General features: G+C 33.8%; 1 protein-coding gene and 1 pseudogene across 2 annotated transcripts; one reads left to right on the forward strand and one right to left on the reverse strand.

The window, feature by feature from the left end:
- Positions 1 to 541: 541 nt before the first annotated feature.
- Positions 542 to 3,403, forward strand: LOC129309026 (ABC transporter A family member 2-like; annotated as a pseudogene).
- Positions 3,404 to 8,727: 5,324 nt separating this feature from the next.
- LOC129309272 (delta-1-pyrroline-5-carboxylate dehydrogenase 12A1, mitochondrial) lies at positions 8,728 to 18,238 on the reverse strand. 2 transcript variants are annotated; one of them, XM_054950771.1, is made up of 16 exons: positions 18,032 to 18,238; positions 14,980 to 15,056; positions 14,355 to 14,458; positions 13,951 to 14,018; positions 13,069 to 13,126; positions 12,761 to 12,874; positions 12,374 to 12,457; positions 12,020 to 12,124; positions 11,758 to 11,871; positions 11,046 to 11,177; positions 10,857 to 10,946; positions 10,624 to 10,713; positions 10,113 to 10,322; positions 9,905 to 10,015; positions 9,255 to 9,334; positions 8,728 to 9,167 (listed from the first exon to the last, which is right to left on the reverse strand). In XM_054950771.1, exons 1-16 carry the CDS (start codon positions 18,106 to 18,108, stop codon positions 9,029 to 9,031), a joined length of 1,653 nt encoding a protein of 550 aa, XP_054806746.1. In that variant the 5' UTR covers positions 18,109 to 18,238; the 3' UTR covers positions 8,728 to 9,028. The 2 variants fall into 2 exon arrangements, with proteins under 2 accessions (XP_054806746.1, XP_054806745.1); XM_054950770.1 differs by having other exon boundaries at positions 14,980 to 15,059.
- Between the last annotated feature and the right edge of the window lie 7,879 nt (positions 18,239 to 26,117).

Below are 26,117 nucleotides of genomic sequence, written 5' to 3' on the forward strand. Positions count from 1 at the left end.
ATCCAATCTAATTAACTAAAGGTTACGGGTTCGACAGTTTGATTCCATAGATATCATAAATCATAACAATGTGCCTCTCCATCAATACATTTACGCGGAAAGACAGGGAAAATTGTATACAAGCACTAACATGTTTTACGTAATCATGTTAAAAGAATTTTAACAGTCATATCATTTTAAAATTAATTAAAATTACTACTATATTTTTGAAACTTATCTTCAAAAAAAATTTATACTTTTTTGAAAATATTAATTTTCAAATGATTTTTCATATTATTATTTTTAAAAATAAAATTGATAAGATTTTAATATATTAAACTAAATGTGAAACCAAGCAATAGTCTTTCTTTAAAAAAAAAAAAAAACATGTCACGAGTCGTAATTAAAGTTTTCGGTCATTACAAGTAATTTATTTATAAAGACAATGGCTCGATTCGTAATTCTAGAGAAACCGGAGGTTAAACGTGACAGCATGAACTGGAAAAGGAAACGGCGCGCCTTACAATTTGGATAGTGCCATGCGAAATGAAATGAAGTGAAATCTGTTGCAATTCTCAACATCTTCAATGGAGACTCAGAGTATAAAACCCACGCCATCACTGCCTTAAGTCGTCACTAAAGAAGTAAAAAGCAAAGGAGAAAAGGTTCTTCATCTTCTTCAACGACATCATGGATTTGCAGAGCGGTTTTCCGCTGCTTTTCCAACAATACGCTGCTCTTTTCAACTCCTCTCCCCTCTCTTCTTCTTGTTCCTTATATTCATTACTGATAAGGCAATTCATGCTAGATATTCCTCGCATACGGCTAACAAGAGCATTACCGATGCTTACCCGTTTCACTCCCCTCCGATTATTCCCTGTGAGAAAAAGTTCTTCATTAAGCTTCCTTGCTATGATTTTGTTTGGGATGGAAATGAGAATCCCAAATTTCAGACAATTCTCAGTCGTATTGTGTCTAATAATCCTGGCCGGCCCATACCTCCCGATGAGGTACGAATAACGAATGGCTTTGATTTTTGGTCTTTCCCTGAAAATTGGCTCTGATTAGTTTCACTTTGAATTTTTATTTGTTTACGATATTTGTCGTCGTAATAAATATCCGGTCTGAGACCTCTGGTTTCGTGGGTCGCTAACAAATGGATAATGTGAATATCATCTAATCACATACCGTGCCTTTGTGCAGGTTGAATCCTTTAGCAATGCAGCTGAAGTGGATGGCTGGCTTTTCAAGAATCCTATGCGGCTATGCGCTGTCCAGTAGCTCTACATTTCACCCCAAAAAATGCGACTGTCATTGATATGGTGTGTAGACAAATTCAGCCTTTGAGCAAAAGCGAGGGCAATACGAAGACACCACTTGTGCATTTAAACTCCCACTTCAGCTGGCTGCGGAGCGTGAAATTGCTAGATACCTGATTGGAGATAAATTAATATATCCGTTGTCATTGTTTTTCATTGAACATCAAGCTTCCTTGGATGAATGATAATCTATTTAACTGCCTATTCTATACCTCAAAAAATTGGGATCTATCTGATGAGTTGATATAACTCCAGACGCAAACTTCAGCTGGAGCGTGTCTTTCAAAGAATTTGCTCACCCTGCCACAGAAATTTCCTCTACAGCGGGTTCAATGAGTCCAGCATTTTTCCTTGCAATTGCCATTTTTAACTTTTGTTCTTCAGATGAGCTGTTTGGTGACAGAAAAAGAAAATAAACTCCGTCTGGCATAGACATACTCACATTTCAAGCTTATCTCCTTTTGAAGGAGACATGTTTTTCCAACCATAACTATCGTTATATTCATCCTTTTATTGGCTGAGGTAATGATGATGATGGGCCTCTATGACTCTGCTCACTCGCTATCCTGGCTTAACTGGGAGACGGTTATTACAAATCTATCATCACTTCTAATTGTTCTCTTCGTAATGATCTTTCAATTGAAATTTTTTTTCTGAAGAACAGTTTTGTAATCCTGTACCTTGTGTTCTTCCTTTTTGAACTTAGCATGGTAAGATTTTTTCCTGGAATTTTCTTATTCACCATTTCACAGTTTCTGTCCATTGATTGTTATTTCTGTCTTATATTGCGGGAGATTTCCTTTGTTTCTTAAAACGCACAATAATACTGTTCTTCTCTTTCACTTGTGTTTCTAGACTGGATTTGCCTTTATGTTATCTGCTTTCATTCGTAAATCGTCTTCAGCAACAACAACTGGATTCTCTATATTTATTATCGGTTATTTGACTTAGTCAAGGGCCTTTCTTAACGTTCTAGATGAGGATTATTGACGTGATAGAATGAAAGACACTCACCTTCTTTCTGCCTGTTATTTTTCTATTTGCAGCTCCTTGGACAAGATGGATTTCCCTATAAGCAGAACACCCCAAGACTTTAAGAACTGTCTGGTCACTTTTCCCACCAAATCCATTTAATCAAGCTCTCTATGTACTTTCGCAAGCAACTTCTACTCCCCAAGACAAGGGTGTCAGATGGAGTAAACGGGGAGAATGTGCTTCAAAAGATGATAATTGTTTGATAACAATGGTATGCAATAATTTGACCTCTAAATACTGACACCAGAAACTCCCCGTCAATTAACTTGCTTTTCATACTTTGTTTCTGTGGTTCTACATTTTCCCTGTTTTCCACTTGTGTTACTGCTTTAAACTTTACTTGTTATTGTGTTACTGCTTTAAACTTTACTTGTTATTTCTTTTTTCACTGACAGAATGACATTTTATATGTGGCTGTTAGCTGCATTCTTTCTGTGGTTTTTCTCGCTGTCTACTTTGACAACATAATCCCGAATGCATCTGGTGTAAGAAAATCAGTTCTGTACTTCCTAAAGCCCAGTCATTGGATGGGAAAAGGAGATAAAAAGAGAGGTGATAGAATTTGACATTTTGTTGGATCTCATTATTTCTTTCTTTTAAGCTATTCTTTTTCACTGAAATCTTGTACTCTTTTTCCCTTTTATGTGTAGAGGGTGGGGTTTGTAGTTGTACAGGTTCAGTCCCACCACAAGGGTATTTCACACCGGATGAAGATGTCCTTGAAGAGGAAAACATTGTAAAACAGCAAGCAACAGAAGGTATGGTGGACCCAAATGCTGCAGTTCAAATACGTTGCCTTGCAAAGACATATTCTGGGGCACTGAAAGTTGGATGCTGCTGTAAATGCAAGAGAAAGACTCCTTACAATGCTGTTAAGGTGAAGGATTCACTGTTGATTTTTTTATCTGGCATATTTGGGCATTCTAAAGAACTACTCTTTACCTTTGTTTCCTTCCCTATTGTGTTATAATGACCAATTCGTTTTTTCCCTGTACTGATCCTTTTATTTTTCTTTTTATTTGTTTCGAACTGTCACATGTTTCAATATAGATAAAGGAGATTGTAACTCATTGATTTCTTGATGAGTATCGCAAGTATTATGATGGTAAAAGCTACAATTTGCAAATTACTTTCAGGGCTCGTGTGTTAACTTTGCAAAGGATCAGTTGTTTTGTCTTCTGGGACCCAGTGGACTCAAAAATTTTAAAATAAAGTTTTTAAAATTCGATTCTTGACTTGATCTTCAAGTATGTCCATACTCTTTTATTTAAAATAATCTCTATCAATATTTTTTAAATTAAATTCAGAAAATCTGCACAAATGAAATTAAATTAAGTAACAACTATGCAAAAATAACTCCGCCTATGTTTATAGCCGGTCCCAAGCCCGGGTAAAGGAGGAGGGTTGTGTTAGGCCATCAACAGCCAATGTAAAAATTTGTTGAATCTATCATGAACATGGACAATAGACGTTATAATGTTAATGCTAGGTCGTTGCCCGTAAGTAACGCGCTGCATGGCTCGAGTACAGTGATAAGTGAGTTAGAGCCGCTGCATCGGCGCCCGGATGTAGTGTTAAATGAGCAAGGGCTACCGCGTCATTCTGGACGCACGCGGCTAAAGAAGTTAGTCCATAAGAGCAAAATTAGATTTGGTACTTGGAATGTTGGGACATTAAATTGTAAATCTGTAGAGGTTGTAGGGGTTATGATTCAAAGGAAAATCAATATCCTTTGCTTGCAAGAAACAAAATGGCGTGGAGAAGAAGCTAAGGATATTCAAGGTTTCAAACTTTGGTATACAGGAAAAGTAAGTGCACGCAATGGAGTAGGCATCATTATAGATAAGGAGTGGAAGAAGAACGTTGTAGAAGTTAGCAGAATTGGAGACAGAATTATTTCTTTAAAAATGATAATTGGACGTGAGACTGTTAATATTGTTAGCGCTTATGCGCCGCAAGTCGGGACAGAAGTTAGTCTTAAGGAATTATTTTGGGAGGATCTGGAGGGGTTGATTCGACACATACCACAGAGTGAAAAGATTTTTATTGGAGGAGACTTTAATGGGCATGTCGGGAGGGAAGCTGGTCAGTATGCGAGGGTGCATGGTGGTTTTGGTTTTGGAGAGCTAAACAATGAAGGGCAAACTCTTCTTGATTTCTCATTGGCGTATGATTTTAAGATTGCCAACACTTGTTTCAAGAAGAGAGATGAGCATCTCATCACCTACAAAAGTGGAACCTCAAGGTCGCAGATTGATTTTCTTTTGGTTAGGAACACAGATAGAAAACTTTGTAAAAATTGTAAGGTGATCCCTGGAGATGCTGTAACGACACAACATAGGGTCCTAGTCCTTGATGTGTGTATTATGAGTAAAATCCAAAAACGTCGACAAGTAGTAACACCAAGGATTAGGTGGTGGCAATTAAAAGGTGAGAAGCAAGATATTTTCAAGCGAAATCTTTTGGATAAAGGAATTTGGGATTCTCAGGGAAGTGCTAACATCATATGGGAGGATATGGCTAAAAAGATACGGGAGGTTGCAAAAGTAGTTTTGGGAGAATCGAAAGGTCCTGGTCCGAGAGATAAGGAGTCTTGGTGGTGGAATAATAGTGTACAGGACAAAATCAAGTATAAGAAGAACTGTTTTAAAGCCATACATTTGTGTAACAATGAGGAAAATTGGGAGAGGTACCGTATGGCTAAGAAGGAAACTAAGAGAGCTGTGGGTGAAGCTCGTTCCAAAGCTTTTGAAGAATTTTATAAGAACCTTGAGACGAAGGAAGGAGAGCAAAATATTTATAAGATTGCCAAGAGTAGGGAAAGAAAATCAAGAGATCTAGAACAGGTAAGGTGTATTAAGGATGAAGAGGGAAGAATTTTAGTTACAGATGATGAAATTAAAAATAGATGGGAGACTTATTTTTCTAAACTTTTCAATGATGGAGAGGATTCATCTAGTAACTTGGAGGATTTAGTAACTGGTGAAGGAGAACAAAATTTGTCATTCTATCGAAAAATACGTGATAAGGAGGTAAAGGAAGCTCTTAAGAAAATGGCAAATGGTAGAGCTAACGGACCTGATTGTATATCTATCGAAGCGTGGAAATGTTTAGGTGAAGAAGGGGTGAGATGGTTAACTAAGTTATTTAATGTGATTTTACGGTCCAAGAAAATGCCTGATGAGTGGAGGAGAAGTACATTAATTCCTATTTATAAAAATAAAGGAGATATTCAGAATTGTACTAACTATAGAGGGATTAAACTCATGAGCCACACAATGAAATTGTGGGAGAAAGTAATTGAGCACAGGTTGAGATTGGAGACAAGTATTTCTGAGAATCAATTTGGTTTTATGCCAGGTAGATCAACTACAGAGGCGATTTATCTACTAAGGGGATTAATGGAAAAGTATCGTTGTAAAGATAAAGATCTACACATGGTTTTTATTGATTTGGAAAAAGCTTATGACCGTATACCAAGAGAAGTGCTTTGGAAAGCGTTGGAAAAAAAGGGAGTACGGATTGCTTATATTAAAGCCATACAAGATATGTATGAGGGGGTAAAAACTAGTATAAGAACGCCTAGTGGTCAAACAAAGGATTTTCCTATAAAGATTGGGCTACATCAGGGATCATCTCTGAGTCCTTATTTGTTCAACTTGATTTTAAATGTTTTGACGGAACATATTCAAGAGGAAATCCCGAAATGTATGCTCTTCGCGGATGATATAGTTCTTATAGCAGAGACAAGAGAAGAGGTTAATTGCAAACTTGAGTTATGGAGGAGGACATTGGAGTCGAAAGGTTTTCGTCTGAGTAGAAGTAAGACGGAATATTTATATTGTAAATTTGATAAAGGACTATTCGAAAATAATTTGGAAGTGAAATTGGGAGATCAAATTATACCTCAAGTGGAAAAGTTTAGATATTTGGGAGCCATTATCCAAAATGATGGCGAAATCAGTGGAGATATTTCACATAGAATTCAAGCTGGGTGGTTTAATTGGAGAAAAGCTAAAGGAGTTATTTGTGACCGTAAGGTGCCTAATAAACTTAAAGGAAGTTTTATCGTACTGCTATCAGACCGGCAATGTTATATAGTAGTGAATGCTGGGCTCTAACGGGACAGCAAGAGCATAAAGTTGGAGTAGCAGAGATGAGAATGTTACGATGGATGTGCGGACATACACGTAAAGATAAAATTCGAAATGAGCACATACGTGAAAAAGTGAGGGTGGCACCTATTGAGGAAAAAATGGTAGAAAATCGGTTGAGATGGTTTGGGCATGTACAAAGAAGACCAAGGGAGGCACCAGTGAGAAGAGTGGAACATATAACTTTGAGTCCGATTAAGAGAGGTAGAGGAAGGCCTAAGAGAACACTCTTGGAAGTTGTTGAACGTGATCTCTTAATTAATAATATTTCTAAAAGCTTAATAAATGATAGAGCACAATGGCGTCTTGCAATCCATGTAGCCGACCCCACCTAGTGGGATAAAGGCTTGTTGTTGTTGTTGTTGTAACAACTATGCAAAAATATCAAATATATCATTTATATTTTAAAATTCAAGATTTAGTTAGTTAAAATTTTAAAATTAAAAATTGATAAATAAAATCAAATAATATTTAATTAAACTCAATTAGCATCAAATAAATATTTGAAGGTATAAATTAAAAAAAATATAAAATTATTATTTATCATATCTTTTGAATGGATTTTAACAGAAGGGAAAAGTGGGCACTGCCTCTCCCTTTCTCTCTCCTTACTTCAACTGAATCACACTTCAGAAGATCTAGGCTGTTAAAAGTTCTCTCTTCAAAAATAGCATGCATCTGTCACTCTGCTGGCCTTTAACGATAATCACGCAGATACCTGTTGGAGCAAGGTTTGTGGGGATTCCAGGAACTGGATCTGAAGAAAACCCCTGAGGGATTATGGTGGAGGTATATCGGGAGCAACATGATAATGATGCTCTCTTCATTGCTGGACGCTCACAGGAAGTTCCAGTACCTCCTGGTGTTCAACTATCTGCTCTTCCAGCCTCAACAAAACGTCGAAGACGTAGGCCGTCAGAACCATTTGATGGGATTGTCATTAATCCCAGTCTAGTTACTACACTCAATTTTCAGTGATTCTGGTGTGTCTTGTGACATGCACTCAGGGACAGTGACTGGGGCAAATTAAATGCGGGAAGAGTGTCTCCATTTCCCACCATTTCCCTCCCATCACCTTAGATTAAAACTTTTCAATAGTTTAAATTTAATTTTTAATAAAATTATTATTGTAATTTTATATAAAATATATAAATAAAATATTATAGTTTTCAATGATTTAGATTAAACTTTAATAATTTAAATTTATTTATATATTTTTGTATAAAATAAAATAATAATTTATTAAAGTTTCAATCTGAACAGTTAAAATTTTAATCTAACGGTGATGGGAGAGAAATGGAGGGAAGGAAAATGGAGACACCATCCTCCCCAATGCTATCGTTGCTTTGGGCCTTTCGTACTAGATAGACATTGTTTAGGACCTTCAGAGATCCAACAAATACTCAATATTCTCAAACTCGCCAAAACTCTGGGACTTGTTCTTTTGAAAGGATGTATTGAAATAGAATAGGATGGCAAGAAAATGATGTGATGGCACGTTATTGTCGATTTGTTTTATACAATATCGAGAATACTGGGAAAAAATTATTTTTTATATTCAATTAAATAAGAACAAAGGTGAAAAGACCAAAATTCCTTCAACCAATTTTTCCTACCTTCCTCTTCATCCTCACTGCAATGTGGTTAGATTCACAAGAGGAACCATAAAAACCAATCAATGCATATACAAAATCATCTTGTTTTTGTTACAAGAAATCAACTTTATATTATAAACATTAGAACGATTAGTACAGCTAAATCGTTGAGATTTCATCGTTTGCATGCTCGAAGTCCAACCCTCAACCGATTGTGCCGTGGAAGAAACAGGAAGTGACAATGAAGTCTGTGATTTCTATCGTTTCCACTGCCCGTTTTCTAGCTAATCACCGTGATTCTACAGCATTTTGAGACCCATCCTCTATTTTGTTCTCAATCTCTACTTCACCAGAATTCACTCGTTGAAACACCAGAGACAAAAAATCTTGAACAGAAGTGGTCTATCGCACTGAATTTCACTTCAAGAACCACGCCATCCTTTTGAATTTGTCCCTTAGTCGTGTCAGGCAGCTTCATATTTCTATATTTCAATTATGTTAGTTTGTGTCATCACCTCGTGCTTAAGCTTTCTGAGCTTGATACAGATTAAATGAAAAACACTAGTAAACTCGCAAACTAACATATCACTGACTCATGACTCCCGCGTTCTAGCATCTACTAATCCTAACTAAACTATTTCAATATAAGAAATAATAAATAATTAATAAAAATAAAAAAGTAGCAGTAGCAGTAGATATGCAATAGTCCGGCCTCAAAAAATTTAGCTTCTTAATATCTCTCAGGATAACATCCAAGGTCTCTCTGACAGTAAGTAACATACCAACGAGAACCTCATATTCCCTCAAATTTATTCTCTCAAGACTCAAGGAGCTACTATAAAGCACAAACTCTTTTTCTTGTCAGCTAGACAAATGATACATGCTACCTCCCTCCTTGGCTACATGGTTAATATATTAGTCTTATTTATCCGCTGCCTCAAACTTTTCAAGATGAAGGTGGAACTTCCCAATTCTTTGGGATGGGTCCAACATCATAAATAATCTCCCTGTGACAAGACCAGACAAGCTTTATTGCCTCTGGGGTTCCGATTCCTGCACCTCTAGGATCCCCAGCAGGTCCAAACCTGTGGCAACATTATTGTTTTTGTCAACTTTTGAGGATCAAGAGTGAGATTGTTCATCAGAAAAACAGAATCTTAAATTCAGTTTACCAGTGGTTCTGTGGAGCTCCAGTTGTCCTTGCTCTTAGACCAGCATAAGTAGTCCCGTTAACTGTTTTGCCAATTACTTCCTGCAATTTCAAACATGACCACAACTATGAAGCACAGTTTATATAGATAAGATAATCCCGCCTTTTCATGCTCAGAGCAAGTTAGATCTGAAAGAATCTTATGCAGTGTTAATTCTAGACATGTTGAAATCTTAGTTAGCTCCCACAAAACACGAAAATTATATGCATAATAAATCCCTCATCATAAATATGTTAGGATTTAAGACGAGAAGTGAAGGGAAGGAATCCAAAGAAACTGTCAAGGGAGAGAAGGGAGAGAAGGAAGGAGGGAAGAGTGGTCAACCGATATCTTTCCTTCTCTTTCTCGGGGAAACATCCCTCCAAAGTCCTTCAAAGTTGAGAGAACTTAAACACAGACAACTTCAGAATTTAAGAAGGGTTTGTGGAAAATCATTCAATATCCTCCCCTCCTCGAGTCCTTGCTAGTGATTCTAACATAAGGAAAATGTTCCAATTCCCTTCCTTTCTTTTACTCTCCATTATCCCCATCTAACCACACCCTTACGATTTCACAGCACTATAACACACCAGCATCCACAAAACCAGATAACTATAGCTTTTAAGTCTTGCCTGTAAAAAGTGGGGATCATTTGAAACTACAGCAGCTGTTAAATGGGCATTCATTCTCTCCAAAACATCCAATACCGCTGGGAGTTGATTGCTTGTATAGTCGGTGACAATCTGGAATCATGCATAGAAGTCATATATCTCTCAGAAAAAGTAGAATCATATGAAAGATCTTGAAAGATTACACTTAAAAGAAACTCCCTTGCCATACCTGGAACGGGCCAAAAATTTCTTTTGTAACAAGCTCATAATTGTTTTCCTTCACAATTTCCTCAAGAGGAATGTAAATCGCAGTTGGTTTTATAGCACCATATATTGAAGGAATTGCATGTTTCTCTAAAGGCTGGCCCCCAAAGAGCAGCTTTGAACCTGGTATCTGAAGCAAGTTATTCTTGTGCTCTAGCATTGTTTCAGTCGTTACCTACAGCAAATGAACAAAGAAAAATGAAGAATCCGAAAATGAATTGAGCACATATTACCATCGTCATCGCAGAAAAGTTAAGACAAGAAGTCTCCGCGGCCCCACACTTAAAAAAAAAAAATTTTATTTTGATGGAAATGCTCCGAAAATTAAGCACTTCATATTAGAAGCAATTCCTGTTGGTAGATGAAGTAAGAATAAGCAATCTTAGTTGTTAACGGCATATAAATGTTTTGTTTATTGTAATTTAGGCCAAAATACATTAAAATAGATGGAAAAATATCTAGACAGGCACACTTACAGTCAGGACTGGACCAATGGTCAAGTCTTCTAGCTTTCTTCTCTCAGCAAGATCTTTCAACTTAGATATCATTGAATCTTTAGGCCAGTTCTATGCAAGGAAAATGTAAAACTCTTTTTGAGTCTATTATTATTATTATTACAAAAAAAACATGGAAATATCAAAGAATAATAATAATAAATGATAGAATAACAAATGCAACTTCAGCCTTGAAGAGAAGGGAATTTGCCGACCTCATGAATAAATAACAATGATTGTGCTGAGCACTTCTGGCCACTACATGCATATGCATCCTGGTCACAGACCCAGGCAATATAGTCTTCCTGCATTGAAGAAACAAAAGAGAAGCCATTATATGACTGCTTGCTGTTCGAGCGCAATCTGAAGTCTACTATACAAACACACATAAACAGATGTAACACCTCTTGGACATCAGGGCCAAGTATTTTCCAGTCAAATCCAGCATCTTCCAATTTAATGCGACCCTTTAAATCAACAGCCAGTTTTTCAGCCACTCTTGAGCTACCAGTGAAAAGGGTCATTCGAGGTTTTGCCTGTACAAAAGTTTCTCATTACCACATCATTTAATATCATTTTACAAAAAATGCATATGTAGCCACAAACAGATACGGAAGACAACTGAGTGATAACACAATTAATTAGCATAAGTAACAGTCAGTTGGTAAAGATAAATATTGCCGTTTGAACATATCAAAACAGCATCAAGTAAAGCAGAAAAATGGCCTAAAATTCTGAGTATCACCTCTTTTGCTTTCAACACTAATCTACTAGTCAGCAATTTGTTTCCCCATTTTATGGATAATAGGAATATAGCATTAAAAAAGGTGGAAGATGGCTCATATCACATTTCACATGATCAAAGACCTCAAAAGATGAGAGGACCCGATAAAGAATACAAGCTAAATCTTGATAAATGATAGTCATTCCACTCCACCACTGATTAACCCATGTCAACCCCCCCCCCCAAAAAAAAAGAAACCTTTTTTATTGTGAGGAGGCGCTCCTTCTCCATAAGTGACAGGGCTATTTTGCTAAATATTTCAGAAATAATTTTAGGAACCGCATGACCAAGGATCAAGTACTGAATACAGAAAGAGATATTAAAAAGCCTACCTCCAGCAATAGCTTGTTCATCGTCTTCCCATCAGAATTTATGAAGTCAACATCTTCAACAGGCAACCCACAGCAATGAAGCAGACGTAGCATTTGGTCCATGACGATGCTCACCTGAAATAATGTCAATAAAAAAATTTTGAATGACAATTACTTTCCACAACTATACAGTATATTCTTTCTATAAAATAGCCATAAAATAATGTTAGAAGAAATTTCATTATATACTAAATCTGCCTGATATAAAGCCACAAATACTCACCTTGCTGTCAACTTTAAGGACTGGTTTGTTGCCCATGTAAAGTGCACCCATTAACTGAAGGACTGGTATCTCTAAGGGAAAATTAAAAGGAGTAATGAGTGCCACCTGCAGGCACAATTAACATTTAGGATATTTTGGTGAGAAAAGGACAAGGTCATACAAGGGAATCTGAAGATCCACTTGACCTGAGGCTCATGGAAAAACTGTATGACATGTCCATATGGAACCACTAATCTAAACATAATCCAGTGCCACGACAGAAGACATCTTACTCTTTTATTCCTATTTAAGAGAAAAGTCACAGACAGCAGCCAGCCTCACAATAGATTTAATATGCTAGGGGGAAAAACTTACTGGGCCATATGGCCAGCGAAAACCATGACTTTGCTGACCAAGATGATTTCCAGGTACTGCAAAAGACCTTGCCAAGAAACGAACCTGCCAAGAATTTCCGAAAATGAATAGGTTGAGAAATTACATGATATTCTTCAATTAACTTACCAGTGAAAACAGATTTTAACACATAGGTTCCCAAAAAATAAGACATATGGTCTGCAAAACTAATTATATTTGGAATATGTTCTCCACTAAAGAATCCCAATCTAGATAAAAGAACTTGAGAAATTTGGTCCATACAATGCTCAAAAGAGAACCAACAACTTCGGATTCCTTAATTCAAGTCATTCCACGTCAAGGATGCCATACTTCCACTAAAGTTTTAGTAACATAGCTTTGATGTACCTGATCTCCAGAGAAATTCTCTAGAAACTTCTGTGTTACATAAACTTCAGCATGAGCCTGTGCATAACTCTTTGGAGAAACCCGTTGTATTAACCTTGTAAAGAAATCTGAAACCTGAGGATTGTGCAGGATAAATACATAAATGTTAAAGAAACAAATATACAATTGTTCCTACGCAAAGAAAAACAAAATCTTGTAAACAAACAGGGGATAGTGCGTAACACATGATTCATAACATATAGCAAGGATGTGAAGGGGGAAAAGGAAAAAAAGGAAAGGAGATAAAATTTCCTTCTTTTGATCCATACCTTTGGAAGTGACAGCAAGTGAGCTGCCTTAGCAGATATTTCTCCAAACAAAAGATACCTGCAAAATGATTTATAATGCAACGCCATCTTAGACATCACTGAGACATCCAGATAAGAATACAGGGTTACAAACACATCCTAAGAATCCAATACCTAAAAATAAGTGGCCCTGGTCAATTCTACAGTGCAAAGATGCCAGGCATATGACAGTATAAATTTGATTTAATCTCATACTTACTAGAATCTCAGGATCCAAACTCCCATGGATTTTAGTTCCTCCTTGTTATGTGGGAACAATAAGAGGTAGTTAATAGTTGTTAGAACAACAGAATTTAGAATGACAGTTAGGAGATTTAACTAACTGATGTAAAAGTAACTCATTACTCTTGTGAGCTATGAATAAGAGTATATGCATGTCTGTTACGTTTGTTGAATAATGAAGTGGGATGTCACTTACAAGAAATACCAGTCTTTTTCAATATCTTAATGCCACTCCTCTTTACACAAGCCCAAAAATAGATGCATAGAACCCTTAACATCAAACTAACTAGCACTCACATCTACACCTTGCTAACCAACGATCCAAAGATGGCTTCAGGTTTCTATTTCAACCAGAAAGTAACTAAATGATTGTGATATTATTGACAGAATGAATACTAGAACTTTTAGTATAATCTATATCATTCAACCATGTGTATTCATTTCCAGCAAAGCAATGCACATGGACTTTTCCTATATAATGAGCAACAAGAGGTGAAGACATACATAAGGGGTACCATTTTTCCCCTTCGCTTCCATGGGCATATTGATGCAAAAGAGAATTATCTTATTTGTTGCTTCAGGAGGGGGGGGAGAATAAAAATAAAGGCAAGCTAAACATACCTCTCTGGCTCTTTAAATGGATTATGTAGACCGTGTTTCGGACAGCTGGACAAGCTTTGCACAAAAGGCTGAGAATTTTAACAGATGAAAATTTTCAGTTTAGACTGTTATCTTGTATATATTGCAAAATTTCACTCATTCATCTAAAGCTCTTAATTCAAAGTTATCCTTCCTTCCCATTTGAAGTTACAGAATATTCAGATAAGAAGGCGATTAGGTTTTCAAGCACGCATTTCCAAAGGAAAGATGTGTTATGCCTTGGTCACTTGAATTTTTGAAGAGCGACGTTGGATGACAAGTGATACATCCATAAGCATACTGAGACATATTGTCAAAAGGCATAAATTTTACATAATTTGGAAAAGAAAAAAACAATAAGTCAACAAATAATTCATCATGAAGACCTGAATGCTCATTTCATCAACATCAGCAACTTTAATAAAGGGCTCTCCATTTAAAGGATCCACAATAGTGTTCCACTTTGAGGCTCCTATCCATTTACCCTGCACTGAAAGTGGAGAAGGTGGAAACTATACAATCAAAACAATCACCATCCCAGTATAAAGCAATAAGTTTGATCAAAGAACAAATGAGCTCATTCACCAAACTATGCTAAAGGCAATACGCATCATTCAGTCTTTCTAAATAAAAGAGGGAATCAAACAATATAATATATTCATTTCACAGCGCAGAACTTGTGTAGAATTTCCTACTTTCTCCCTATTTTTCCTTACTTATTCTAATGTCCAAGGACAGCATTAGGGGAATTGAGTTTAGTTGATACAAAAATGAACAGTTGTTCTATAAGCCTAAGAAGATACTGTCTGTTGCCATAAACACTTTGAAGAGTAAAAATTAAGGAGGAAACTTGGAGAAATAGAACTGGGGGAAAAAAAGAACAACCAAAGTTTTCATTTGAGGTAACTATGGTCCTCTTTTCACACAAATTTACTCAAACTGTCATACAATTTATAAGGGTGCCAAGGATTATATTTGAACAAAGCATGCTTTGGAGGCAACAGAACCTACCCAAGTTGTGAACTTCAGCAGGTCTAGAACCTGATATCTCTTCAGCATCAACAGTTGCAAATGATGAATGAGCAGACCTGCTAATCTTTAGTGAATTTAGTGTTCAATAGTCATACTAAGAATTGTATTAAAAAGTAAAGAATAAATTGTTCCAGAGATCCAAAATAACATATACCAAAAATTAAAAATAAACAGTATTGAATGCATTAAAAACCCCTAGATGGCTTAGTAATGTTTTGTCATTCCAGATTTAGGGATAAAGTATCATAAGGCGAAGCCAATTTTTCTCCTTTTGTTTTATTTCTTTTAAGGCTCGTTTTAAAGCCATGCATTTGTGTAACAATGAGGAAAATTGGGAAAGGTACCGTATGGCTAAGAAGGAAACTAAGAAAGCTGTGAGTGAAATTCGTTCTAAAGCTTTTGAAGAATTTTATAAGAGCCTTGAGACAAAAGAAAGAGAACAAAACATTGATAAGATTATTAAGAGTAGGGGAAAAAATCAAGAAATCTAGAACAGGTAAGGTGTATAAAGGATGAAAAGGGAAGAATTTTAGCTACAGATGATGAAATTAAAAACAGATGGGAGACTTACTTTTTCAAACTTTTCAATGATGGAGAGGATTCGTCTAGTAACTTGAAAGATTTAGTAACTCGTGAAAGAGAACAAAATTTGTCATTCTATCGAATAATACGTGATAAGAAGGTAAAAGAAGCTCTTAAGAAAATGGCAAATAATAGAGCCAATGAACCTAATTGTATATCTATTGAAGTGTAGAAATGTTTGGGTGAAGAAAGGGTGAGATGGTTAATTAAGTTATTTAATATGATTTTATGGTCCAAGAAAATGCTTGATGACTGGAGGAGAAGTACATGAATTCCTATTTATAAAAATAAAAGGGATATCAGAATTGTACTAACTATAAAGGGATTAAACTCATGAGCCATACAATGAAATTGTGGGAAAAAATAATTGAGCATAGGTTGAGATTGGAGACAAATATTTCTGAGAATCAATTTGGTTTTATGTCAGGTAGATCGACTACAGAGGCGATTTATCTACTAGGGGGATTAATGGAAAAGTATCGTTGTAAAGATAAAGATTTACACATGGTTTTTATTGATTTGAAAAAAACTTATGACCGTATACCAAGAAAAGTGCTTTGAAAAGTTTTAGAAAAAAAAGAGTACGGATTGCTTATATTACAGTTATACAAGATATGTATGAAGGGGTAAAAACTAGTATAAGAATGTCTAGTGGTTAAACAAAGGACTTTCCTATAAATATTAGACTACATTAGGGATCATCTTTGAGTCCTTATCTGTTTAACTTGATCCTAAATGTTTTAACGGAACATATTCAAGGGAAAATTCTCAAATGTATGCTCTTCACAGATGATATAGTTTTTATAGCAGAGACAAGAGAAGAGATCAATTGTAAACTTGAGTTATGGAAGAGGATATTAGAGTCAAAAGGTTTCTGTCTGAGTATGAGTAAGACAGAATATTTATATTGTAAATTTGGTAAGAGACTAGTCAACAATAATTTGAAAGTGAAATTGAAAGATCAAATTATACCTCAAGTGGAAAAATTTAGATATTTAGGAGCCATTATTCAAATGATGGCGAAATCAGTAGGGATATTTTACATAGGATTCAAGTTAGGTGGTTTAATTAGAGAAAAGCTAAAGGAGTTATTTGTGACCGTAAGGTGCCTAATAAATTTAAAGGAAAGTTTTATCATACTACTATCAAACGGGTTATATTATATAGTAGTGAATGTTGGGATCTAATGAGATAGCAAGAGCATAAAGTTGGAGTAGCAAAGATAAGAATGTTACGATGGATGTGTGAACATACACATAAAGATAAAATTTGAAATGAGTACATACGGAAAAAAGTGAGGGTAACACCTATTGAAAAAAAATGGTTGAAAATTGTTTGATATGGTTTGGGCATGTACAAAGAAGAGCGCGGGTGGCACCAATGAGAAGAATGGAACATACAACTTTGAGCCCTATCAAGAGGGGTAGAGGAAGGCCTAAGAGAATACTTTTAAAAGTTGTTGAACGCGATCTCTTAATTAATAATATTTCTAAAAGCTTGGTAAATGATAGAGCACAATGCCATCTTGCAATTCATGTAGCCGGTCCCACCTAGTGGGATAAAGGCTTGTTGTTGTTGTTATTGTTTTATTTCTTTTCCTTTCAAAGCCAATCATTGGACAAAATAGTAATTTCAATTTCTTGCATGCATGTGACTTTCTTTGTTTTTTTTTTGGCAAAGAGATTCGCACATATTGTCTTTGGGGTCTGAAAAACTGAACTGCCCATTCAATTTAAGCAGATAGTAAGGTTTCAAAGCCAGTCCAATTCAGACCAAAAAAAGCACAATCTAATTTAAACCTGCCAAAAAAACGTAATTTTCTAGAGGCAAAGGAATAATAATCATTTTGTTATTGATGACTGAACAGATAGACTTGGTGATTTTACTGATTGCCAAAGGCTAAGCAATAATCACATTATGTTATTCCTTTCTTAGTATCTAACATACATATTTCTTTCTTTCTTTCTTTCTTTCTTTTTATCAGAACCTACATATTTCTTATCCCTAAGCCGTCTGATTTCTGATTCATTTGTTTTAACCTTAAAAATTAAAGTTTTTTATATGATTTCACATTCCTATCTTCCATAATTACAAATATTCTCAGGTAATCGCCAACAATTATTTAAATATGTTTTAAAACACACGTTTTCCCTCTCAGACAACAACCAATTAAAAAAAAAAACAATTTAGAACCTTCAACCTTCAACGGAAGATAGAGTATTTGCAAATATATCATGGACCTAATTTTATCCCTTGGTGCATTATATAGATAAATAGGAGTTACGATCAAAGACGACAGCGATGCGGAAACAATTAAAATTTTAACAATCCACAGGACAAGTTGTGAATTGATTTAAACGAAGCATAGGACCAATTCGTCCATGCATCACAAAGTCATAAACAAAACAGCCCAGAAAGTAGATAAGCAAGAATCTTCAAGACCATTTACCGTGAGAGATTGAAAAAGGCAAGAGACTTCCGCCAAGTCGAAACTTGCACGCCTCTGTTTATGATAAACCTGATCATGGTTGATGATCGCGGAAGTGCTTGCCGCACTCGATAAGTGACGAAGGAGAAGGCAAAGTGAAGTGAAAGAGGTAGAGCTCTGCTAGTCTCTGTCAAAATCTCAAATGGCTTTTATGATCGATAATTTGATTCCTAGTTTGCTAATCCCAACCTAATAACGCTGACAGACTCACATGGACCACGTAGAGCTGACTCACGAAGATAGACCAACGGCAACGGCCCCCTCACGCACTTTTGTCTTTTTCTGGTTTTTTTTTTAATTATTATTCAATCAGGGCCCAAGACCCAAACATTACAATTTTTTGTCTTTTTCTAATAAAAAATGATGTCATTGATTCTGTGTGACGTGTTTATTTATTTATTTTTTTTTTCCGGCCTGAGACTCGTTCACTTGTATGCGTAACATAACTTTACTTTCACATTTGATTAACTTTATTTTCTTAAATTAAATTTTTTTATCACGAAAGGCAGGAACGAGCCTGGGCAGTTAGAGAGGCTCATTAAACCCTCTCTATGAGCCGGTCTAACCGATTAGAAGTTTGACTATGCGTGAGCCCAGCATCCTACGTACTCATGCAAATAAGTAGTATGTTTTTTGGGAAGAAAATCACAACCAAGGACTCCTAAAAAAAACATAGGAAAAATCACAATTAAGAACTCCTATAGGCAATTAATTACACTGCAAGATCAAATAATTTTAATGTTATTCTGTAGGACCAAAATACTTACCCTTGTTCTGAAAAGATAAAAATATCTTTCATGTATTTATTATATACTCTTTTAACAACTTCTCATTCGGGGAAAAAAATCTCATTCACATTTCAATAATAATTAATTCCCGTATTAACAACTCTAAAAAATTAACTTAGTAGTGAAAAGGAATAAATATTGTAATTTGGTAAATTAGTCCCCATTTAAGAAAAAACAAGTATCATTTCCATTCTAATAATAACTAATTTCCTCATTAACAACTCCAAAAACTTATCTTAGTGGTGGAGAGAAAAAAGTGTTATGATTTAATGAACAAATCCTCATTCGAGAAAAACAAGTCTCATTTTTATTTTAACAACAATCAATTCCTTCATTAATAACTATAAAATATTAATTTGGTAAAATAATTGTTATAATATAGTGAACAAATTTTCATTTAAGAAAAAACAAGTATTATTTTCATTTTAACAATAATCAATTCCCCTTTTACAACAAAAACACATCCAGGCTAATTTTATCTTTTCACAATAAATTTTAATTACATTTAAGTCCTTTGGTCCTATAAAATAATATCAGAATCATTTGATCCTGTAATGTAATTAATTGTCTTGAGGGGTCTTTGATTATAATTTTCCCAAAGACATATTCACAATTAAGGAATAATGAATTCTAATTTAACATTGCAGTCCCTGAGTCTTGATTGTAATTAGTTATGATTGTAAAAATACATAATTGCTTCTAACCAAGTGTATTCATGTGATGAACCAATCATCATTTGCAAGATAACAACATTCCATTCTATTTTAATAACAAATAATTCCATAATGATAAGTCTAGAAAACAAGTCACCCTATGCAAAATAAACCCATTTTTATGGATAGAACCAAGTGTATAAATATGACAAACAATAGAGCCGATAATTTAGGCTAGCCTGAACTCGGCTGAAAAAAGTTAAGATCAAGCTTGGCTATATGAGCTTTGTGTAGGAGGTACAATACTTCAAACCTGATCTGAATAAGTTAGGCCTAAATAAGCTCGACGGCTAGAATTTCCAGCTCTATATGTACATAAAGTTGGCAATTTTGGCCAAACCAAACGGGTTAGCTCAAACCCGTCCAAAGAAAGTTAAGGCCAAGCTTGGCTATATAAGCTTTTTTTAAGAGAATAGGATACTCCAAACTCAATCCGAATAAACTTGGCTTGAATTGACTTGAGTAAGTCTAACCTGTCCAAATTACCAGCTCTAGTGAACAAGTCAATTCACAAAATAACAACACTCCGTCGCATTTCAATAAGAAAAAAATTCCCTTGTAGGTTATCCAGAATACAGTTAGGGGCAATTATGTATTTTTATGATCACAATTAATTACAGTAAATACCCTAAGATTTGCAGTGTTAAATTATAATTTATTGATCATCAACTATGAATAATTTTTTCTAGAGGTTTTTGGTTGTGATTTTTTCTATTTTTTTTTTACCACTCACAATTAACTTCCTATGGAAAAAAAATCATATTTGAAGTATGGTTGAATATTAAATATAAGATTAAATTTTATTAAGAATTCGAGCTTTGGTTCATCATGTCATAAAAAAACTAACCCATTCTACTTTGGTAAATAAGTAGCATATCAAAAGGTGATTTTTTTACAAATTATATACATTTATAATTATTTATTATTTAATTTTTTTCATTCTTAAATGAACTCTTTCAAGGCTTAACCCCGTTTTTGTTCAGCAAAAAACAAATTCTATATACATATAGAAGATCTATAAGGACATGGGTTAACATGCGGTTAGTTTAAGAACAAACTTAAGTGACAATAATCAACTTAGTAACCATCATAAATCATAAGGATGGAGTTTGAAATTTGTAAACTATGGGGACCTACTCTCAAAAGGTTATACAAACTGTAAACTATATAATTAACACCTTAAACTATATAGAAAGGGGGGGGGGAACCAGTTCCCCAATTTATATATATCCAGAATTTTTAACAAAAGTAAAAGGCCCTATAAAATCTTATACTTGTAAACTCAAGTTAATTGAAACCATAATTAGAATGGCTTACCTAGTTTAATAAAATAAATCCAACAAGCCTGCCAACTTGTTCGTCGACACCACATATAAATGTCGTACGATTTTGATTTAACAGTTTAGTTAAAATGATATTAATTTATGATAATTATATAATTAATTAAGCTTTTTATGACTCGTAGCCTCGTAGGGCTACCCCCTCTAACCTTAAAAAGCATGTATTCTCTTGAGATGTTAGATCATCTTTTTTAAAATATAAGAACCAAATGATGTGGTGGATGGCTTTGCATGTGTTTAGAATTTAGACTATAAGCTATTAAATTTGGTTATAAACGTTTACAAACAACTTCTATGCACATAGAATGATACTCCCTCCAACCCAAATTATAAAATATTTTTAAAAAAAATTCAACGTCCCAAAATATAAGACATTTTAATAAAAATAAGATTTCATCAATGATATCTTTTCAATATTATCTTTCTCATGCATTCTCTTTCTTCAATATTCTTTTATCAATGGAGTATTAAATAAAGAATATTTATAAAAGTTTATATTTTTATCTTGAAAAAGTAAGGTTGTAAAGTGTATTTAATGAGCTTTATTAGTATATAAAATTTTATCTAAAAATATTTTATAATTTGAAATGGAGAGAGTATAATAAACATTGACCTAATCGCATTTATTATAGGGAGAATTACTATAAGGTCCTACTTAAGACAATTAATTACCCCCAATCAATTAATAACTGAGATCTTAAGCTCAATTATCAATGTACCTAAGAATAATTAATTATCTTGAATGGGACTTATGTGTAATTCTTCCTTTCTTTTATGCTCCATGGTTGATCCAAAAGGATAAAGAGGAATAGCAAATATTGGCAAAAAAAAAAAAGAAATTTTACTACCTTCGTTAAAAAATGTAAAACATTTTTAATCGAATCTCACCTTTAATAAAGTAATTATTTATCTTCAAAGTCACACTATACTTTAAAATAAATGCAAATTCTTTATTTATTATGGGCACTTTTGAGAAAAGCACATTAATTACATCTTGAAATACTAAAAATATCTTATATTTTTTAATATCCAACTTTTTAAAAAATATATTTTTTAACAAAAAAAGGTAAATAGCATGCTAGTTGTGCAATAATAAAGGAGAGGATGGATATAATGTCTCCTTATGCAATTGTCACCCTTTTTGGCATCTTCAATTTGTGTTGTTATTATTTATTCCCTCTCGACCATAGTGTGAGTCATTTTTAGATAGGGCATTGGGAAAGTATTATATATATATATATATATATATATTTTCGATTACATCCTTAGTTTTGAGAAATTAATAAGGGTGTTTTAGAAAATCAAGATTTTATCCAATTTTTTTGTAAATTGTAATTAAATTAGTTAACAATAACTTATATTATGATATGGAGTAATTATATACTTGTGACTGGTATTAAACAGAATGTATCCAAGACATAATACTTATGAGTATGAGATGGTGCCTTATATAAATCAAGAATATAATGAACTATAATGAAGTATGCATGCGTAAAAAGTATGTTTTCATTAATTGTATATTGTTATCTAACTATGTCAAATTTGAGGATTGTTGAGCTCAATTGTATGTTACTAATCTCTCAAATGTTTATTTATTTATTTTTTGTGCATTCATATAGACTCAAAAATAAGACCTCCTACTTAAACGATTAGGATTGTGTTTAAAATCACATTTCATTCATAATATTGGCCCAAATGCAAATTAAAATCCAAACGGACGGAATCTTAATTAATTGCAGATTAATTGTAATAGGTAAAAATGTATACTTGCAACCCGTCACTCTAGTCCAGATCTTTGTATATAGCCTTCCAGTTTTCTATCAGATTATTAACTTCAACAGGCAGATAATTATCCTATTGATTTAAAAATGGATTGAAGCTACTGAAGTTAGAATGTTAATTAAGATCTAACGGTGGATCAGGAGAGTAATTAATTATAAAATTCAAATCTGGGGATAATTCATCCTTGTCATCATCTTCAACTATTTTATAGACTTATACGTAGAGTATACGAAACTCATTGGGTGATATCTATACACTCGATCGTATTATTCGATGTTATCTGAGATATTTTTTATGTCAACCGGAATTGTGAATGCCTATATATCGTCACATGGATTATAAAACTTTATCAATTTTCTTCGTGTATGTATATAGTATTTGTTAATGACAACACTACCATTATTATTTATATATATAATTTATTGCTTGAGTAAAATATTGTTTCACACATAAGATAAAATTATATAGTCTTGAACGTTGAAACTTTATGGTTGGCATGCATTGAAGGAAATTAAAATTGTTGACTTTTACTTTCAGAGCATCCTAATTTATCCCACCATCGCGTTCCTTAATATTTTTTTATGTATTTTCATCAAGATGCACGGGTGTGTATATATATATATATACACTTCTTTTGTTTCAAAATATATGCTCAGAAAAAATTGTTTCGTTAGCAGTATTTATTAACATATTTTATAGCATACCCTCATTTTTTCCAACAATTTCAAAAAGCAATTTTTTAAGCTTTAGGAATAAATTTGGTAACGTAGTTAATTTTTCTATGCATTAAACGCATCTCTTAACTTGTGTGCAGGGCATGGTATTAAAAACTAGATTAATTCAGCATGGTTGAAAGTTGAATTAATAAACCATTACATTGGCCAACCCAATAAAATGTTTTATTTATAATTAATTTGACCACAATTTGATTACTATTCTGCTTTCAAATATTAGAGAAAATGTCATATTTCTTTTTCTTTTTATTTACAAATAAAATTAAAAAATTAAATAAGCATTTATTATATTTTTTTAAATTATTTCTTGTAAAGTCAATATTTATTGGGTAGAATATTATCTAAGGCGCTCAGAAGACACCTAATATTAATTAAGGCCCAAGGTATTCAGATTTTTTTCGCAAGCTCAAGAAACTTGATTGAACTTAATTTTTTAGGTTAAATGACAAAATTGTCACCGATTAGAAAAGGAACACAATCTTGTACGTCGCTCAGAAAAGAACACACCGGTAAACTCCTCCTTCCTCTTCACCGGAGATTCCATAAATTTAAACCAAATCAGGGATAATTTTAACAAACCAAATCCATAGTTTAAAATTATTTCACCCCTTTTTCAAACTTCAGTTTTTCGATCTACACTCAACTTGTTCAACCTTTCTCAACTTGAACTCCTTGCTGCCTGCCGTCGAGTCCACGTCGCTGAGCTACTGCTACTATCGAGTTCGAGTTCATCGAATCTGCTTCGTCTTTGAAACACTTCCACTGCAATCGATTTCGAAGCCCAAATCGGCAATTTTGCTGCTTCTTCGAACCATGGCTGCCCACCATCGCTTCTTGTTGTCACTGCTGCCTTCAGTCTGTTGGCACCAATAGGTAAAATATAATCTAAGTCGTGTTTAAGAATACTGTTCTTAAAAGCTATTCTGTCACATTTAATTGATCACGTTGCAATTCTTCAGGATTAAACAGACTTTTTCTGTAAAAAGTAGGGACACAGAACAATGGAGATTCCCAGAATATAAACTCAAGTTATACCAATACTAATGAAGAGGAAAAGAGAAAGGCCACCTTTTTTTTTTGGCTCTCTAGAACATGTGATAGGCATTGCCTTTTATAGGCAGAGTACTCAAAATACTGAGTAATAAAATCACTTTAATAACAATTAAAAGTTGGTTACAAAAAATAAAGAGGTTAAATATATTTAAGTAGGGGTTTATGGTAATTAATATTAATTTAATTCATAGTAACTCCTTTTAAAATATTAAAGATATTCTATAATATCCAACAATTCTCCACATATTTCATAAAGAAGGAAAATTTTCTTGAAAACTATTTTATACAAATAATTTGTAACTTCACATAATAGTTTTCAAAACTTTAAAAAAAATAATGCCCAATCTTTTTTATACCACATTTAACTCACGCATGAGTAATTGCATTTGTATGAACCTACTTCTCCTTTGAGTCCATTTACTTGCTCAAGTTTGTACCTTAGTATACATGTATTAAGGCCTCTATTCATTTGAATAATATGGGACTTTCTTCTGTGACACAATTACAACAATACCTCACACGTGTCAAAAGGACCCCTACCATCTGAGTTATTCACACAAAAGATAATTACTTTAAATTTGGTATTTTTCAATTTAAACCAAATCTAGATTAATAAAACTTAGTGTACAAAACAATTAATGTAACTTTGTTATTGAACTAACAGATCTTGGTCGTGTATTAGAGGTCTTATTAGCTGGATTATACACCCACAATTTCTGTTGTCAATGTGGTTTTGCACATTATTGGCCATGTGTGCACCAGGTTTTAACAAATGCTCTAAAAATTTTACCACGATCTCATAGGAGCGACTCCACTCCATATTCGTATAGTGTTTTCATTAAATGTATCTGTAATGAATACACCATCCATAATGATTATAAAAATATTAAGAGCTTTCGCTCATCCTTCGATCAATACATTTTAGCACTTTTACAAGCCATAGGAAGGGATAGAAAATTTAGTGCTAGTAGAACTAACAAGTGACTTATTCTTACCCATTGAACGTTCTTCATGGAATCTCCAATCACAAAGGTTGGGTTGCTATCAGTGTTATTTTCAAATAGGCTTAAGTCTCATTCTTCTTAACATTTTAATAATTAAAATCATCCCAAGGATTATTTAACGGATCCATCAGATTTACATATATTCTCACATAATTGATTGAGATAACCCCCTCTTTTAACATGCTTAATTGTATCTCTAACAATATCTACCTATACCATTGTTCTCTTTATAATGACCATCACCATTTGGCCATTGTTCTCTTTGCAATGACTATCACCATTTAGCAATTACACAAATTATCGATATAATATGTGTCATTTTTACTCTCAATGCAATATTATTCATTGAGAAATTTCTCATTTACTTAGCCTCATTACTAGCCAACTTCAGAGTAATATACTTTGGGTCATATAATATTTTATTTGGCTATAAATGGATTTTTTCTCATGAATATACAATTGAATCTACATCATTGTATTATTTTAATATAATAAAAATTCATTATATGTGATACCAACATTTATGGTATTTCTCAAATATTCATTTGCCTCATCATCTTATAAGACTATTTGATATGCTCAATTTGTATGTAACAAAACTATATCATGGATGCTCATCGACAATGAATGTTG

The sequence above is a fragment of the Prosopis cineraria genome, unplaced genomic scaffold, assembly GCF_029017545.1.
Source record: "Prosopis cineraria cultivar Desert tree isolate PC_DT_omini unplaced genomic scaffold, ASM2901754v1 PC4, whole genome shotgun sequence".
NCBI lineage: Eukaryota > Viridiplantae > Streptophyta > Magnoliopsida > Fabales > Fabaceae > Prosopis > Prosopis cineraria.